Source organism: Geotrypetes seraphini, chromosome 14 (genome assembly GCF_902459505.1).
Source record: "Geotrypetes seraphini chromosome 14, aGeoSer1.1, whole genome shotgun sequence".
NCBI classification, from domain to species: Eukaryota; Metazoa; Chordata; class Amphibia; order Gymnophiona; family Dermophiidae; genus Geotrypetes; species Geotrypetes seraphini.
The window spans coordinates 71,627,497-71,644,011 of record NC_047097.1 but is presented as its reverse complement, the minus strand read 5'-3'; the positions used below and the strand labels follow the sequence as shown (position 1 = coordinate 71,644,011).

Below are 16,515 nucleotides of genomic sequence, written 5' to 3'. Positions count from 1 at the left end.
AGTAAGAATGAATCTTTCTGTAGAAACTGTGATTTAAATTAAATCCCCCCTTGGGAAAGTAAGCAATGCAACATTGTGGAATGGGAAGTGGTTAAAAAGAAAGCAAATGGAGAACAACAAATGAAATGAAGACATTTGTAGATACGAGAGCAAGTTGCTAGATTGGAGGCTCCAAATACTAAAGAAAGGGGAGTTCCAGAAAGAATGGAATCAAAGTACAAAAAACAACCTAACGTAAGATTTTTGAATTTCCCTAAATCAATTGAGATGTTGAGGCAGAGGCGCTCTCCCCACGCTCCTTCCTTGCCACCTCTGTAACATTCCTGGCGCAAACAGCAACCCCCAAGCTGCTGTCGCGCCAGCGTCTGCTCTTCCTCTGATGCCACTTTCTAGGTGCGGGCCCAAGAAGTGACGTCAGAGGAAGAGCCGACGCTGGCGTTACAGCAGGATGGGGGTTGCTGTGCCAGGAATGTTAGAGGTATGGGGCAAGGGAAGGGCGTAGAGGAGGACAGGTGCAAGATGCCCCCTTTACTACGCCACTGTGTTGAGGAAATATTTTAGAGAAAGTTTGAACTTTCCAAAAGATAAATATAGGGGGATAAACTACCTGTCTTAATTGCTGATTTTGGTAAAGCAAAGGGTAGACAGGGGTCCGAACAAAAGAAAGTCTTGAATGTAACAGAGTTCCTTGAACCATCGTTGGAGCCAATAAATTCTAGGTCGGACCATATCATCGTTTAAAAATGTTATTTTTGGTGTATGTCGCAACAACTTTTGGGATCGTTAAAGCAGATGCAGACTAGGCTTTGCAAGGATACAATTTTAAAAAATTTAGGCCCCCTTTTGCAAAGCTGTGCAGCAAATGCTCTGACACTCTTTCAACTCCTATGGGCATCGGAGCATTTACTGCGCCGGCCCGCGCTGCCCCTTTAGTAAAAAAAAAAAAAAAAAAAAGTGGTGAAATCATTTTCTCTGGGCTGTGGCAGTTAAGGACAGATGAGGAAAAAAATAAATTAGAAACAGATATAAAAATATGGACAGAAATAGAAGATTTTATCATCAAGACTACAATCAATAAATAGCACCTCTTCTATGTAGCACCAAGGGACAGGACAAACCCCTAAAATGACGTCAGGTTTTATTTTTTGGCTCTCACCTGCAGCAAAAGCAGAAAGTCGAGCCCCCGTCTTCAAAAGACAGATACTAAACCAAATGCCGACATACTCCTGAGTTTGGTTTCTTCTTTCCTCTGTTGCAAGCCTTTCTCTCCTAGTTTTTTCTTCTTTCCTAATGCACTTTTTAAGCACATTTTATGGCCTGGTCCTTTGGGTAGCTCTTAATAAGGTTTTCTTTACAGCTACCTGGGGCTTTTCTGTGTACAATTTAAGCCTTCCCTCCCAGTGACATTTAGGTAGGGGCTGCAGACCCCAATTCCCTGATGAGTCTGGTCACTAATTTTCACGGCTACATTATGGCTGCCTGTTCCCACGTGAGGCTATGAAAATTGCTTTCTTAAAATCCCTGGCCAGTTCAGGACCTGAACTCAGACCTCCTGTGTAAGAAAATATAGAAGCACCTCTGACCCGTTGGGTCAGCTCAAAACATCTGGATTTTGTCTATCCACCCAAACTTTACTGTTTAATAGGAAGCTGAGATTTTGTAATCTTTCTTTGTGCAGATCTGTTCCTATATAAATCTGAAAAAAATATTTATCCAAATCTAAAACATGATTGGAGTAGGAGAAGCTTTAATAGTATTAGAGAATAAGACAGGGAAAAAATTTGTCCCCGTTCCCGCAAGCTCGGTCTCCATCCTTGCCCCATCCCCGCAAACCGTCTGATCCCATCCACATAAGCCTCGAATAGTTATGATTCTATATTGAACTTATTTTATCAAAGTATATAAAGAAAATATTCTGTACAATTGTCATTTTATAAACACAAATATAGAACATGGATCAACAAAATCTGTCTCCCCTCCCCAAATATCCCCTCTACTATTGAGAAAACTGAATAAGCTAAATTATTACAGAATGCTACACAGAAAAATCATGCTTACAGAATACCGCAGTCATACATGACAGGAATAATGTTAGGGGAGTGCAACTAGGGCAACTGCCCCTTGATCAGAGAGAGACCTAAGCCAGCTGGAAGCTAAAGAAGCACAGCCTGGGCTTTGCGATCCCCTGTTATGTCTAACACCAGCTCTAGCAGGATACGTATTTCAAATCTGATATAGTCTAATCCCAAAATAGAAAATAAATTTTTTCTTTCTACCTTTTGTTATCTCGTCATTTTATTGTTCAAATCATGTTGATCTCAGGCGCTGGTCTCTGTTTTCTTTTGTCTTCTCTTAACTCACTTGCCAGGGTCTCCTGACCATTTAACATTTCTTCTTTCTCCATGCTTATCATTCATTCATCTTCTCTCTCTGTGTATGTATTGTTCCCTATATACAGCATCTCCCTTCTCTATGTCTCCTATATGTCCTTTTCTAGTATTTCCTCTATGCTCATCTCCTTGCCTTCATCATCTCACCATTCTGTGATACTAACAGTATCATACTGTGTACATCATTCCTCTATATCCCTATGCCACCCCGTCCAGCATCTTCCTTATGCATTCTTATTCTCCCCCATGTCTAGCCATCTTCTTCTTTCTGTCCATATACCCTCCCATGTCTAGCATTACCACTCTGTGTCCATATACCACCCCCATACAGCATTCCCCTTTTTGTCCCTGTTCCTATGCTCCCATCCATGCCCACCATCTCCCCTCTTTTTGTATATCTCCCTGTATCCAGCTTCTTCCCTCTCTTACACCAATGTGTCTCTCACACTCTCTCTTTTCTCCCTCCATCCGCTATGTTCAATATTTCACTCACTCTTCCTTCATCCCTTTGGTTCAGCTTTTCTCTTTCCCTTCCTTCTCTTCCTCCCTGCGGGTCCTGCACCTCTCTCCCTTTCCTCTAGCCCCCCCAGACCAGATCCAGCACCTGTCTCCCTTTCCTTCAGCTCCAGCTGGTCCAGGAGCACAATCAACCCTCCCCCCTTCATGGGTGCAGCAGCAGCCCCCCTCATGCGTCAAGCAGCCTCCCTCCCTATTGTGGGTCCAACAGCCCCCCCTCCCTCATTCCCTCCCAAGTACAGGTCAAAACTAGAAGAAAAAAAAAATAAAAAATCAATAGACCCGCGACTCCCTTGGGTTGGCCCCTATGCCTACTAGCCTCTCAGAAGCTATGTGGATGAACATTCTATCACAGGCTTGCTCCCAGAACTCCTCCTCCCTCCTTTCAATGTAACTTCCGACGAAACCAGAAATTACATTCAAAGGAGGGATTTGGCGAGAAGAAGGTCCGGGAGCAAGCCTGCGATGTTGCCTCTTTGTCTATGAAACTTCTAAGAGACTGGTAGGCCTGGGGCGGGAAGCAGAAAGGGGCAGACCCAGGGGAGTTGCAGGGGTTTTTTTTCTGCTGTTTTTGACTTGCAATCAAGAGGGAGGGGAGCTGTTCGATCTACTATAGGGGGCTGCTGGACTCATGGGGGGGGGGCTGCTGCTGGACCCATGATCATGAGGGGAGCTGCTGGCTGGGAGTGGTGGGGAGGGAGGCGATTTGCAACAGATCTTTTACTGTGGGGACAAGGTCGTTTACCGCTCTATGGGGTGGTGAAAAGTCTTGTTCTCATACCCTAAACAAACGGCCAATTTTTTCCTTGTTCCTGAGGCTAGCTGCGGGAAATAGTCCCCATGTCATTCTCTAAATAGTATCTTTTTTTTGGGGGGGAGGGAATGAAGAAACTAACAACCTCACGTACTTTACATGTTCCAACTAGGGTAAAAATCACTTATAGAGAGGGCGGGGCACAGCCCAAAGTGATGTTCTGACATTAGTGTGTCCAGTATACATACTTGTTACTTCCTGTAGGAAATCCAAACAGGGTCGACTAGCTCCGGAAATACTTAATGAAACGGCCAAAGGTGTCTGTCCCTCATAGTTCCTTGTGTTTGTGTCTGCTCCATAGTTATGCAACATCCGCGCACACAGCACGTCATCACGCAGGGCAGATAGGTGCAATGGCGTCTGTCCATCCTCCAAGCGGCCTAAGTTTGTATCCGCTCCCCTCTGGAGGAACATGCGGCAGTAAGAGTGGTTGGTTTTGATCACAGCATAACGCAGCAGGAAACCATTCTGAATGTCTATGTTGGCGTTGTGGTCCAAAAGGATCTTCACGCAGCTCGAACGCTCACGGATAATAGCCAGCTGGAGTGGCGTAGTGCCCTTGTCACTTAGGGGATCCACCTCCGCTTTGAACTCCAGCAAGAGGCGGACAAAGGAGTCCCTGCCATAATGCGCGGCAACGTGAAGGGGGGTCCAGCCGTCATTACTTTTGGCATTGATGATGTCTCCTCTGTATTCAGATTCCAGCATTAGGCGTGCAATGCGCGCCCGGCCATGCATGGCTGCATAATGCAATGCAGTGAAGCCTCCAATTAAGTCTTTAACAGTGGGATCAGCTAAAATTAAAAAGAAAAAAAAATGCTTACTATACAAAAAAAATAATTAAATTACATTACTATACATGTATGAAACTTAAGAGAGAAAAAGCATTTCACATGGCATATGTAATCCTGCTTTCAAAATTGCAGTTAACAGAAGACTCTAAACTCTTAAACGCTGACTTACAGTAAGATCCTTGCGTATCCTCTGTGCTGACTCAATATAGGTAATATCAGAGCCTGTAGGGAACCCTGCTTTGGAGAAGACCTCCTGAATCTCTTACAGAATATCTTCTACTAATATTCAAGTCTAAAACCTCCAATAAACCAGAATTTATAAACAGATTAATAATTCCTTACACACCTAATAGAGTACTCCGATCCCAAAATCAACATCCTTTAGTTATACCATCACTACAGCAGATAATAAATGACCCCATACGTTCATCAATATTCTCCACTACAGCCCCTCAGTTACGGAACTCGATGTCTACTCACCTTCGGGAAGAATCCAACATCGAATGATTGAAATTGAATCTAAAGACTATCCTCTTTAAAGATGCATTTAATCTATCCTTCACAGACGTTAATTCCCCCACCTAATTTATGTCTTTCTATCCTATTTAAAATTGTATTCCCCCTGCCTACCTACTGTAATTCTTGTCAGTCCGTAGGGTCTATGTAAATACATATACTGTTTTTATAAAATAACAAATGTTTGGGTTTTTTTTTTTTAATAGAAATTTTACTGTAAAACCGCTTAGAAATTTGATAAGCGGGATAACAAATTTTAATAAAACCTGGAATCTCTGAATTTCCTTGAATGGACACAAACCTGCCCCAAAGAACCTGCACTTCTGTGGTTACTGCAGAAGTCTGAACTCAGTCTGATAAAAGGCATCAAACTCTCCTCACATGAGTTGTGAGAGCACAGCTTTCCTTTCCTAGCACGCTCCCATCTTCTTTTCGCCCCTCCAGTTTCATTCCTCTTCCCTTCCGTTATTTCCCTTGTGCCGCTTCTTGGTTGTTAAAGGAAAGCATGTGTAGAAACATCTGCTGTGCAGAATCACGGATGTATCGTGGTCTGGCAGGATTACTTTGTTTTTTGGGTGTAATGCTGCATTAGGTAAAATGTTTCCCTGCGGTCTGTAGGATGTCCAAAATATACAAAACCAAACCACTTAAGATTACTTTAGTACATTTTGTTCTTTTAAAGATGAAAAGTCATGTTTACCTTAATTCTATGGCAGGAATGGACAAGCAGGTAAGAAATTGTCGAGAGTCACCTCACCAAACCTGCCTGTCCTCACAACACTTCCTAGCCTCTGGTTTCTTAAGTTCAATAAATGTGGGAGCAGAACAGACCGACAGTGCAGTGCAGTGCAGTGGAGTGGAGGAACCCAGAGACCCAGGCTCCCGATGCCACTTCACTGGTAAGGATAATCACCCGGCTTAAGTTAGAAGCCTGCAGTTATTAAAAGGGAGGCAAGAGACATACAAACAGGAAACGAGAGGGAGAGTGTTGGAGCATGTCTGCTTTACATCCTTCAGACCCCACTTAGAACACTCCGATCTTCTTCCCCAAACTTACTTTCGTGCCTACTCTTAATACATTTGTCACTCGCCGGGACTGCTCCCCTCACTTGGAATGCTCTCCCCCTTTGCATTAGAGAGGAAGCAAGCCCAGATAAATTTAAAGGAGCTCTTAAAGCTTTTTTCTATAGAGACGCCTTTGAACAACAATCTAATCTCCAACTCTCCTCTCTCTCCATTCCATGCTGATAATCAAATGTTTGAATCAAACTCCTCCCCCCTCTTTTTTGTTTTCTCTCCTTTACTATACCTTATTGTAGTTCACCCTTAGTCTGTTCTGTTTTTGTATCTGATAATATGTATTTTTGTTGTGTTCCCCTTTAAAATATTTTATATAATCGTTAAAAGCTTGACAGCGCTAGGGATGGACAGGTAATCACTGAGCTCCCTACATCCAGGCTCTTTATTCAAAAATTTTTCAGTTCATAGCGAATAAATTACCTTTATTTTGAAGCTGTAAAGATTACTGAAGACTTTATGGCAAATATAAAGCAAGTTTGTGTAGATTCAGCTTTCTCTGCAGGTGTAAAATCAAAGAGGCAAAAACCTGAGCCAACACCACCATCTAAAGCCCCTCTGCCTAAGGAAGATCCAGATAACAAAGAGATGATGGAAGAATTAAAGCAGATGTGGTTGATTTTACAAGGAAATTCAGAGAAATTAACTGAACTAAGAGAGGAAGTTTATAATTTGACTATGCAAGAGGATATTTCTAACAGCCGATCATGCCAGACAAATCTACTGCAGTTCTTTGAGGGGATAAATAAACAATTGGACCAAGGTGACCCAGTAGACATTATATATCTAGATTTCCAAAAAGCCTTCGACAAGGTGCCCCATGAACACTTACTGAAGAAACTGTGGAACCACGGGGTGGATGGGGACGTGCACAGATGGATCAAAAATTGGCTGGCGGACAGGAAACAGAGGGTAGGAGTAAAAGGGCACTACTCTGACTGGATAGGGGTCACAAGTGGTGTTCCGCAAGGGTCAGTGCTGGGACCGCTGCTGTTCAATATATTTATTAATGATCTAGAAATGGGGACAAAGTGCGAAGTTATCAAGTTCGCGGATGACACAAAACTCTCCAGCAGGGTCAGAACTGTTGAGGAATGCAAAGAACTGCAGAGCGACCTGAACAAACTGAGTGAGTGGGCAAAAAAATGGCAGATGAGCTTCAATGTGGAGAAATGTAAGGTCTTGCACATAGGGAAAGGAAACTCCATGTACAGCTACACGATGGGAGGGAGGGTACTCGGGAAAGGCAGCCAAGAAAAAGATCTGGGGGTATTGGTAGATAACACAATGAAGCCGGCGGCACAATGTGCAGCGGCCTCAAAAAAAGCGAACAGAATGTTGGGCATTATCAAGAAAGGTATCACTACCAGAACGAAGGAAGTTATCCTGCCACTGTATCGAGCAATGGTGCGCCCACATCTGGAATACTGCGTCCAATACTGGTCGCCATACCTCAAGAAGGACATGGCAATACTCGAGAGGGTCCAGAGGAGGGCAACGAGGATGATAAAGGGTATGGAGAACCTTTCATATGCCGAACGGTTGGACAGGCTGGGGCTCTTTACCCTGGAGAAGCGGAGACTGAGAGGGGACATGATAGAAACTTATAAAATCATGAAAGGCATAGAGAAGGTGGAGAGGGACAGATTCTTTAGACTAGCAGGGGCAACTAAAACAAGAGGTCATTCAGAAAAACTGAGAGGAGACAGATTCATAACGAATGCAAGGAGGTTCTTCTTCACTCAGAGGGTGGTGGACACCTGGAACGCGCTTCCCGGAGAGGTGATAAGACAGAGTACAATTCTGGGGTTCAAAAAGGGACTGGATGACTTCCTGGAAGCGAAGGGGATTACAGGGTACAGATAGAGTTACCTTACAGGACATTGAGCGAATGGGGTATGGATATTTTAGGTTAGGTAGGGAACACTTCCAGGTCATGGACCTGGGGGGCCGCCGCAGGAGCGGACTGCCGGGCACGATGGACCCCTGGTCTGACCCAGCAGAGGCAATGCTTATGTTCTTATGTTCTGTTCTTATAGAACAGATGGAGAAAAGAATGGTGACAGTTGAAGCAGTTACTGTGCAGTGCCAAAAGGATCACAGTGAGTTACAATATTTATCCAAACAGCTGGAGGACCTGGAGAATAGATCAAGAAGATCTAATGTGAGAATTTTGAATTTGGCTGAAGGAGCGGAGGGAAATGATACTGTTTCCATTTTTGAAAAATTAATACCAAATTTACTTCCTCTCACTAAAACCTTTCCTTTTGAAATAGAAAGGGCTCACTGAATCCCTGCAAAAAGACAGGAAACATAGAAACATAGAAGATGACGGCAGAAAAGGGCTACAGCCCATCAACACGCTTTGGAAATTCTGAAATTAGCAAGGGAAAAAAAGGAGATAAAATATAATGGTATGAAGATAAATTTTGTTCCCGATTTTGCTAAAAAAAACCTGCCAGCATATGGAAGCAATTTTTAGCTGAGACCTCAGCTGAGGCAGCTTAATGCAAAATATGGTCTTATGTATCCTGCAACTATGCGAAATAAAACTATGCAATACGATGACCCTGCTAAACTACGGGAGTATATTTCTAATCAAACTGAGCCTATGGTATAAAAAAAGCACAGATATGGTCTTGAAGAAATTTGAGGGTTTTTAAGACTTTATTTTAGTAAGGTTTTATTTTACCTATTTCACATATGTTTGAATATATTCTAGGAATTAATAGCGGTTAAAGAGTGCACGGGTCTATTAACAGTTGAACTGGCAACGTTATGATGAATAGAAGCGCATTGTTTACTTAAAAACAGCTGATAATGTAAATGACCAATCAAAAGAGGTTAGGAGGAAAAGAAGTGAAGTAGCAAGGAGGAGGGTTGAGGAATCCGTAACAGGAAATGCATATACGTGTGCACGCTGTGATGTACATAGAGATGAGGAAGCAGCTCCATTTCAGTCAACATTTTCAGCACCTCCTTTACAGCTCTTCGGCCAGGCAAGTTTTATTGATAAAATGAACATTTCCAAACTGTCAATCCTCAAGCATTGCATACATATCCCCTGTTGTGTGGCTGCCGATTTGACACACCGGTTGAACTGCAGGCGTACAGACTGATCCATGTGCAGAGAGATCGGGGCTGTTTCCATGCAAGGAAGATGGGCACCCTTTATCCCTGAACCCACACTCCTGGACGGATTTGTCTTCTGCTTTTTGAGCGCAGCACTTGTAGGGCAGGGCTGGGCAGAACACCGGCCTTCAATCAGAGCTGAGAATGAAGAAAGGAGACCTGAGTTTCTCATGCCTCCAAGGCATTGATGCCCAGATTGAAACTAGCCCCAAATAAATATGAAAGAATGAATGCGGAATGCTTGGGTCTTAGCAATACATTTAATAAAGTATGGAGCCCATTGACTGCATTTGTTAACATACAATAATTGAGATATATCTTTTATTTCTTAGATTTCCATACACATCCAGGGTGGGGGGAGGGGAGGGGAAAGTATTTGGAAGAGTTTAAAAATATTTAAATATAATATTGTAATAAATAATATGATTTAATATATTAATAATTGGGAGGAGGGGGGAATGGACGTTTTCTTTAATAATGTGTGTAATATGGTGTATTTTATGCAATCTGTTAAAGTTATATTAATTGTAAAACACTGTCAAAGCTTGAAAATTAATAAAGAATTAAAAAATATATATATTTTGTATAATCGCTTAGTATTACGATAGGCGATCTATCAAATAACCATTAAACTAAAACTAAACTTAGTTTTATAGACCAAGTCATCAATCAAGAGGTGCTCGACTCTGTTTACAATAATGTAAAACATAAGACATAAATTTGACAAGGAAAGTAGACTGAAATAGTTAATTTCCAAAATGTTTAGCAAACAAAAAAGTTTTCAGAACTTTCCGGAATAAAGCAAAATAACCTAAACTTCTTAATGTAAGCGGTAAAGCATTCCAGAATGTGGTTAATTTAAAAGTAAAAGAATAACTAAGGGCTCCTTTTACTAAGGTGTTACATTGCCCCACGCGCTAGACCTTAACGCCAGCATTGAGTTGGCATTAGTTCAAGAAGTGTAGCGCACGGTGTAGCGCGTGGTAATTTCCTGTGTGCGCTAAAAACGCTAGCGCACCTTAGTAAAAGGAGTCCTAAATCTCTTAAAGGATCAGTTTTTACCACTGAGAGAGGAAAATGTAAGTTTTAATTTTTGAGAACTTCTGGCAAGATGAGATCTATGAACATTCCAGTCTAAAGGAATCAAAGTGGCAAAAATGCCAAATAGGATCTTAAATGCAATAAAAATGCACTTCAATTGATTTCTGAGATACACTGGAAGCCAATGGAATTCCTTGAGCAGAGGGGTTACGCGATCAAATTTACTCTTACCAAAGATAAGTTTAGCTGCAGTGTTCTGTATTAATTGAAGTCTCTGCAGACTGACCTATGAAAGACCCAAATACACTGAATTGCAGTAATCCAACCTTGACAAAATGATTGATTGAACCAATACAGAGAAGTGTTGTTGGTGAAAAAGTGCTCTCACTCTTCTCAGAGCACAGAGGCTGAAAAAACACTTTTTAATAAGCGAGTTTACTTGGTCCTTAAATGTAAGTGAAGAATCGATAACAATACCTAGTATTAACGAGGAAAACTTGAAACTTGTTTCACTGCAAGATTCTATTTAGCCATTTAGAAAACAGTTTGAAATAAAGTGGCTTTGAAACTTGTTTGCAAATAGTTTTTTGTTGATTTTTGAGAGCCTGTTTAATGCTGCTTCCTGTCTTTGATCAAAATTAAACTAGTAATGCTGCAAAACAATGTTTTGTTTTTCAATGGCAGGACTTCTATTACAAATAATACTTCTTTGGTTTAGGCAGGGTAGAGAGCTCCTTAAATCCATTTACATTCATCGGCTAGAGGGAGAGAGACAAAAAGAAAAGCAGGTTTATCTCAAGAACTAAAGCACTGGCGCCATCTGCTGGGAATGCAGTAAAGGCATAGCTTGCAGGTAGAATGATAAAATCCCAGCTGAGTATTTTTATTTAAAAAGCTTCTCCTTTGCCTTTATTTACAAATTTTAAACAGCAGATCTTTCATTTGTGCATGTAATTCTAGCTAGAATTCCATGCTTTGTGCTTATGCATGGTTCACGGAATGTTAAATCTCCATGTCAAAGCAAAAACAGCCCTTACGTGGTCTAACAAGTTTAATTGAACAAAAGGAGGTCACAAACATATTCCTTTACAAGTCGGTAGCACTAAATTCTAGTTATGCCTTTTATTTTTAGGGATTTATAAATTTAGGGGCTGATATTCAAAGCAATTTAACTGGCCAGAAACAGCTTCTAGAGCTAATGGATCTTTTTCGGCTGCTGAAAATGTCTGGCTAATCCTTAACTAAAAACTGGCTATTTTGAGGGCATTCCAGGGACAGAGTTGGCACTTGGCTACTTAAGAACAGATATTCAGCACTTAAACGGCCAAGGTCATCACATCATTATGAGGTTCGCCATAGCCAGCTAAGGGTTATAAGCACATAAGCATTGCCTCTGCCGAGTCAGACCATAGGTCCATCATGCCCAGCAGTCCGCTCCCACGGTGGCCCCCCAGGTCAATGACCTGTAGTGATCTATTACTCAATAGCATTTTGTCTTGTATAGTAACCCTCTAATTGTACCCCTGGATTCCCTTACCCTTCAGGAATTCGTCCAATCCCTTTTTGAAACCCAAAACCGTACTCAGCTCAACCACCCCCTCTGGAAGCGCATTCCAGGTGTCCACCACCCTCTGGGTGAAGAAGAACTTCCTAGCATTTGTTCTGAACCTATCTCCTTTCAATTTTTTTGAGTGCCCTCTAGTTTTTGTTGCCCCCGCCAGTCTGAAGAATCTGTTGAATGTCATACTTAACCAGCTATGGTTTCGTCGGCTACCTGAACCCGGAAATTCAATACCAACACTCATACATGGCCCAGCCTTGAATTTACAGCAAATACCGAGCGCTGCCAGCAAAACATCAACCCCTCTGGCTCATTAACGGTTGAAGGTACAAAAATTTAAGGGGCACCTCAGGCTAAGTGCCCCAACCTCCAAATTCTATAAAGTAGGTGCCCAACTTAATTTGTAATAGGATAAATTGGCACTAACGAGTTAATTGAAAGTTAGGCTAGGAGTGATTCTACAACAGATGCCCAGGGCAAAGCACCTACTTCAAAGTGGGTGTGGTTAGAGGGGTAAATCGTGGACATGTTTTTGAGTTAGGAGACATGGGGCACCTAAGAAAACTCTGGCATAAATAGAGTGTCTAAACCACTATAACCCTGAAAAAATAATGATCTGCCAGTAAAATAAACTAAATTTCCAATACCAAACTGGACAGAACTCTAGTTCTTGTGGAAAGAACATTGAATAACGTGTGTAAAAAACTGGAGCAACCAAATAATTAGCTTTAAATAATGGACATCAGTATGAGCCTAGGTAATGCCCCACAGGAGACGAATTGGCTCAGACAGCAACTCATAAGTGACTAGCACTAGACCATGGGTCTAAATAAAGACTGCCTCATACATCACATCATCCATCTGTGTATCTGTTACAACATTTTTTCCAGTAGAACTAGACTTATTGAACATCGCAGTTGTCTTAACACTATAAAACTGGCAGCTCCTATGGTAGCTCATAACCATACCTTTCAACATGACTTCTCTCAGCTACGTTGGTGTATTTTAGAACAGATCCACACAAATTTCAATGGTGACAGAAGTGCCCATCTGTTTAGACATGAGAATTTTTGGATCTTCCAATTGAGGTCCTTTCCCCCTCTGGGACTTAATGAGAATGTGGATAAATGTTTCATTACTTAACAAACTATTATTTTTGGATGCATTCCATTATGTTACTACGTTATTCTCCAGGCTTTGCCCTTTCCGGGGCACTTGGATCCATCTTATGATGTCATCACGTTAGCCTCGAGACATCGCCACTACTGGGTTCCACCAGCATCTTAAAATCCCTGAGACGCCATTACAAATCCTTGTTCCTCTAGGCGATAGCTTTATTTTCACATGCCTTGGGTGGACGGTGCTGACGGCCTGCAATAGTGGCCAGTTACCTAACGGCTATAATTGAGGTTCACCGTCCTTTTACAGCTATCTGTACTAATCTCGCTCCTGAGGAAGGTATTGAAACGGAGCTCTGTCGAGAGGAGACTTCTACAGATTACACAGACTACAAAGCTCCAAACGAAGCTAAGTACTTAAATCTAAGGACTTTGTTTGTGCATTTGCCCTTCGGATTTATCCTGAAGATGTTTACTTGAATTGCCAAAGAAGACATATATAGCAAACTGCACATATTGATTTTTGATGTTTTATATATGACTGTTTTTTATAGGAATTTTATACCCACTGGTTTCATGAAGATAAGATACAATGAATGAACTGGGCTTTATTGTATAAACTGTCAAGCGTTTGCATCTGCACTTTATATATCCATCACAAATTAGTTCTTTAGCTTTTTAAGTATTTTTAAGGACTCTATGCACTTTTTCTAGCACTTCAACACTTTTTTAAAAGTAGAACTCAACTGTTTGCCTTCCCCTCACCAAAACTCTGTCACTATAAAAGATTCATAGACAAAACCTTCGCCTACCAAGCAGCCAAGCTCAACACATGGCTGGCCCAAATGATACTAGAGGCCCCCTCCTACTTCGACTTCAGAAAATCTCTCAAAACTTACCTATTCACCAAACAAGACTCCTAGCGGCCCTCCCGCTCTCATTTCTCCTCCCCCCCCAGCTCTCTACCCCCTTTATAGCTTCTCTCTTCCCTTTCTTCAACAACCTCCCTCCATCCTTTGTCAATTTCGGTATTCACTTGTTACTTAATTGTTTATTTATTTGTAAATCTGCTTGAAAACGTAGATCCTATTCTAATTGATGTAAACCGATGTAAATTAATGTAATTAATTTGTTACTTAATTGTTTATTTGTTTGTAAATCTGCTTGAAAAAGTAGATCCTATTCTAATTGATGTAAACCGCCTAGAATTCACCGGGTATGGCGGTATATAAAAAATAAAATTATTATTATTATTAGCTCCGAACCTCATAGGAATTCTACAGAAAGGGTGGTAGATGCGTGGAACAGTCTCCCGGTACAGGCGGTGGAGACAGACTGTGTCCGATTTCAAGAAAGCCTGGGATAGTTACGTGGGATCTCTTAAAAGAGATAATGGTTATTGCGGGTGGGCAGACTAGATGGGCAATTTGGCCTTTATCTACCATCATGCCACTAGAGATCGTTCTTTTGCAGTCACAAAAGTAGCTAATGGGTTCTTGAGCGTGCATTTTAATACGCTGTGCATCGATATCTACTGTGGGAGTAAACCTCAGTAAATCACAGCGACCATTAACGAGAGGTAAACTGCCCACGGCAGCTTTCTGCATCAGCCCCTCTGTTCTAATCCCAGCTCTACTCTGGACTCTGTGATACATCTTTCAGTCAAAACTTCCCATTCACCTACTTCCCTAAAAAAGCCCTCTAAAAACAAACCATCCTAGGGCAAATTTGAAAGGCAAAAGCAGGACAGACAATTAAAAAAGGTCGAACTGACAGTTTGTTCAATGGTATTTTACATGAATCAGTTCTAAGGGGGTAGAGTCCACTGCGTATCAGGCTAAAACAAATTCCAGCCAGCTCTCTTCTGCAGTGGTAACTTACCTCCGTGTTCCAGGAACACTCGAACACATCGCTCTTTGCCCCTGGCGGCAGAGAAGTGCAGCAGGGTCCAGCCGTTAGCGTCCCGGCCATTGGGGGAATAGCCCTGCTCCAGCATCTTGCGCACGGTGTGCACGTCCCCTGCCGCCACCGCTGCTTGGATCTGCAGCTCTTCCTGCAGCTCGGGATTCCTGCGACAATGGTGATGCAACATCCTGACAGCTTCTGCTCCTTCACCAGAGGTTCATGAGATGACACCTATAGAAATATGGTACATACATCAAACAAGGCCAGGGTCACACACAAACCACTGCCAAAACAACACATTGTAATCAATCTGGTATCAAGCATTTATCTCAATTCAAACATCAATTATCTATGATTTTAAAGTTTTCAAAAACCTTTAATCCAGTCCAGAAAGTAAGAACAACCATCAACTAAGAAAGGGTGATGGTGCATATGATACTCAGATCACAGGATCTTTTATAACACACGTTATTTCAGATCCCCATCCTGGGATCTCAGCTCTAATCATATGGGGGGGGGGGGCCTTCGTGAGCGGAGGGGAGCAATGCCGGTTCTCGGGGGTGGGGGAGGATAGAGCAGTGCCACTGGCCTCGGAGGGGGGGGGGTGGGAACGAATCAAGCGAGTTTCATTAATGATTAAGGCTGAAACATATGAGGATCCTATTACACAAGCGTTGTTATATCAGTTAAAAGAACAGACCACATGTTTATCAAGTGAGACGGTATTTGCCATTCAACACCCCTGCTCTCTTATTTTATATAGGAGAGACTTCAAGAACATTTAAAACACGTTTGTTACAACATGGATCTTGTGTGCACACAGGTAGAACAGAAGAACCATTGTTAACTCATTGGCTTCTATTTAAACATTAATTTAATACCTTAAAGCAGTGGTTCTCCACCCTGTCCTAGGTGACCCCCAGCCAATCGGGTTTTCAAGATATCCTTAATGAATATGCAAGAGAAAGGTTTGCATATAATGGAGGAGACAGGCATGTAAATATGTCTTTATGTGTATTTATTAGGGATATCTTGAAAACCCGACTGACTAGCTGAGGGTCCCCTAGGACAGGGTGGAGAACCACTGCCTTAAAGTGTCTGATTTTAGAGAAATGCCATCAATCTGTATAACGTGGGAATTTTCACCACTATTTACGGCAATGAAAACAGCATGGAATGGTCCGCTTTTTATCGATGATCCAATACGGAGTACTTATTTTGAAATGGAGGATTTGATTGGAGTATGCAAGAGGAAGTAGGCGTGACTGTGAGGAAAGAAAGTCATTTAGTCTTGGTGTCCTAGACCCTGAAGGCCATTTTGAAAGATTTGACAAATGCTCTGAAAGAAGTGCAAGTAAAGGTGGCAGCAAGATATATAAATCATTGATACCCTTGACACAGCCTAGAGCAGGGATCTCAAAGTCCCTTTGAGGGCCACAATCCAGTCGGGTTTTCAGGATTTCCCCAATGAATATGCATTGAAAGCAGTGCATGCACATAGATCTCATGCATATTCATTGGGGAAATCCTGAAAACCCGACTGGATTGCAGCCCTCAATGAAGGACTTTGAGACCCCTGGCCTAGAGCAAAATGGAGATTTCCCCATCATATAAGGAAGAGGGATAGAACCCGGTGCCAGAAGGAATTGAT

At 42.0% G+C, this 16,515-nt stretch overlaps 1 protein-coding gene across 1 annotated transcript in view; it reads right to left on the bottom strand.

The window, feature by feature from the left end:
• ASB7 (ankyrin repeat and SOCS box containing 7) overlaps window positions 1–16,515 on the bottom strand; it is a 41,937-nt gene that overhangs the window by 18,464 nt on the left and 6,958 nt on the right. Inside the window, exons 2-3 of the mRNA XM_033920713.1 lie at window positions 14,841–15,095; window positions 3,909–4,514 (exon numbers count right to left, since the gene is read on the bottom strand). Coding sequence (XP_033776604.1) covers window positions 3,909–4,514; window positions 14,841–15,051 — 817 coding nt within the window. The 5' untranslated portion in view covers window positions 15,052–15,095. The remainder of the gene's footprint in view (window positions 1–3,908; window positions 4,515–14,840; window positions 15,096–16,515) is intronic.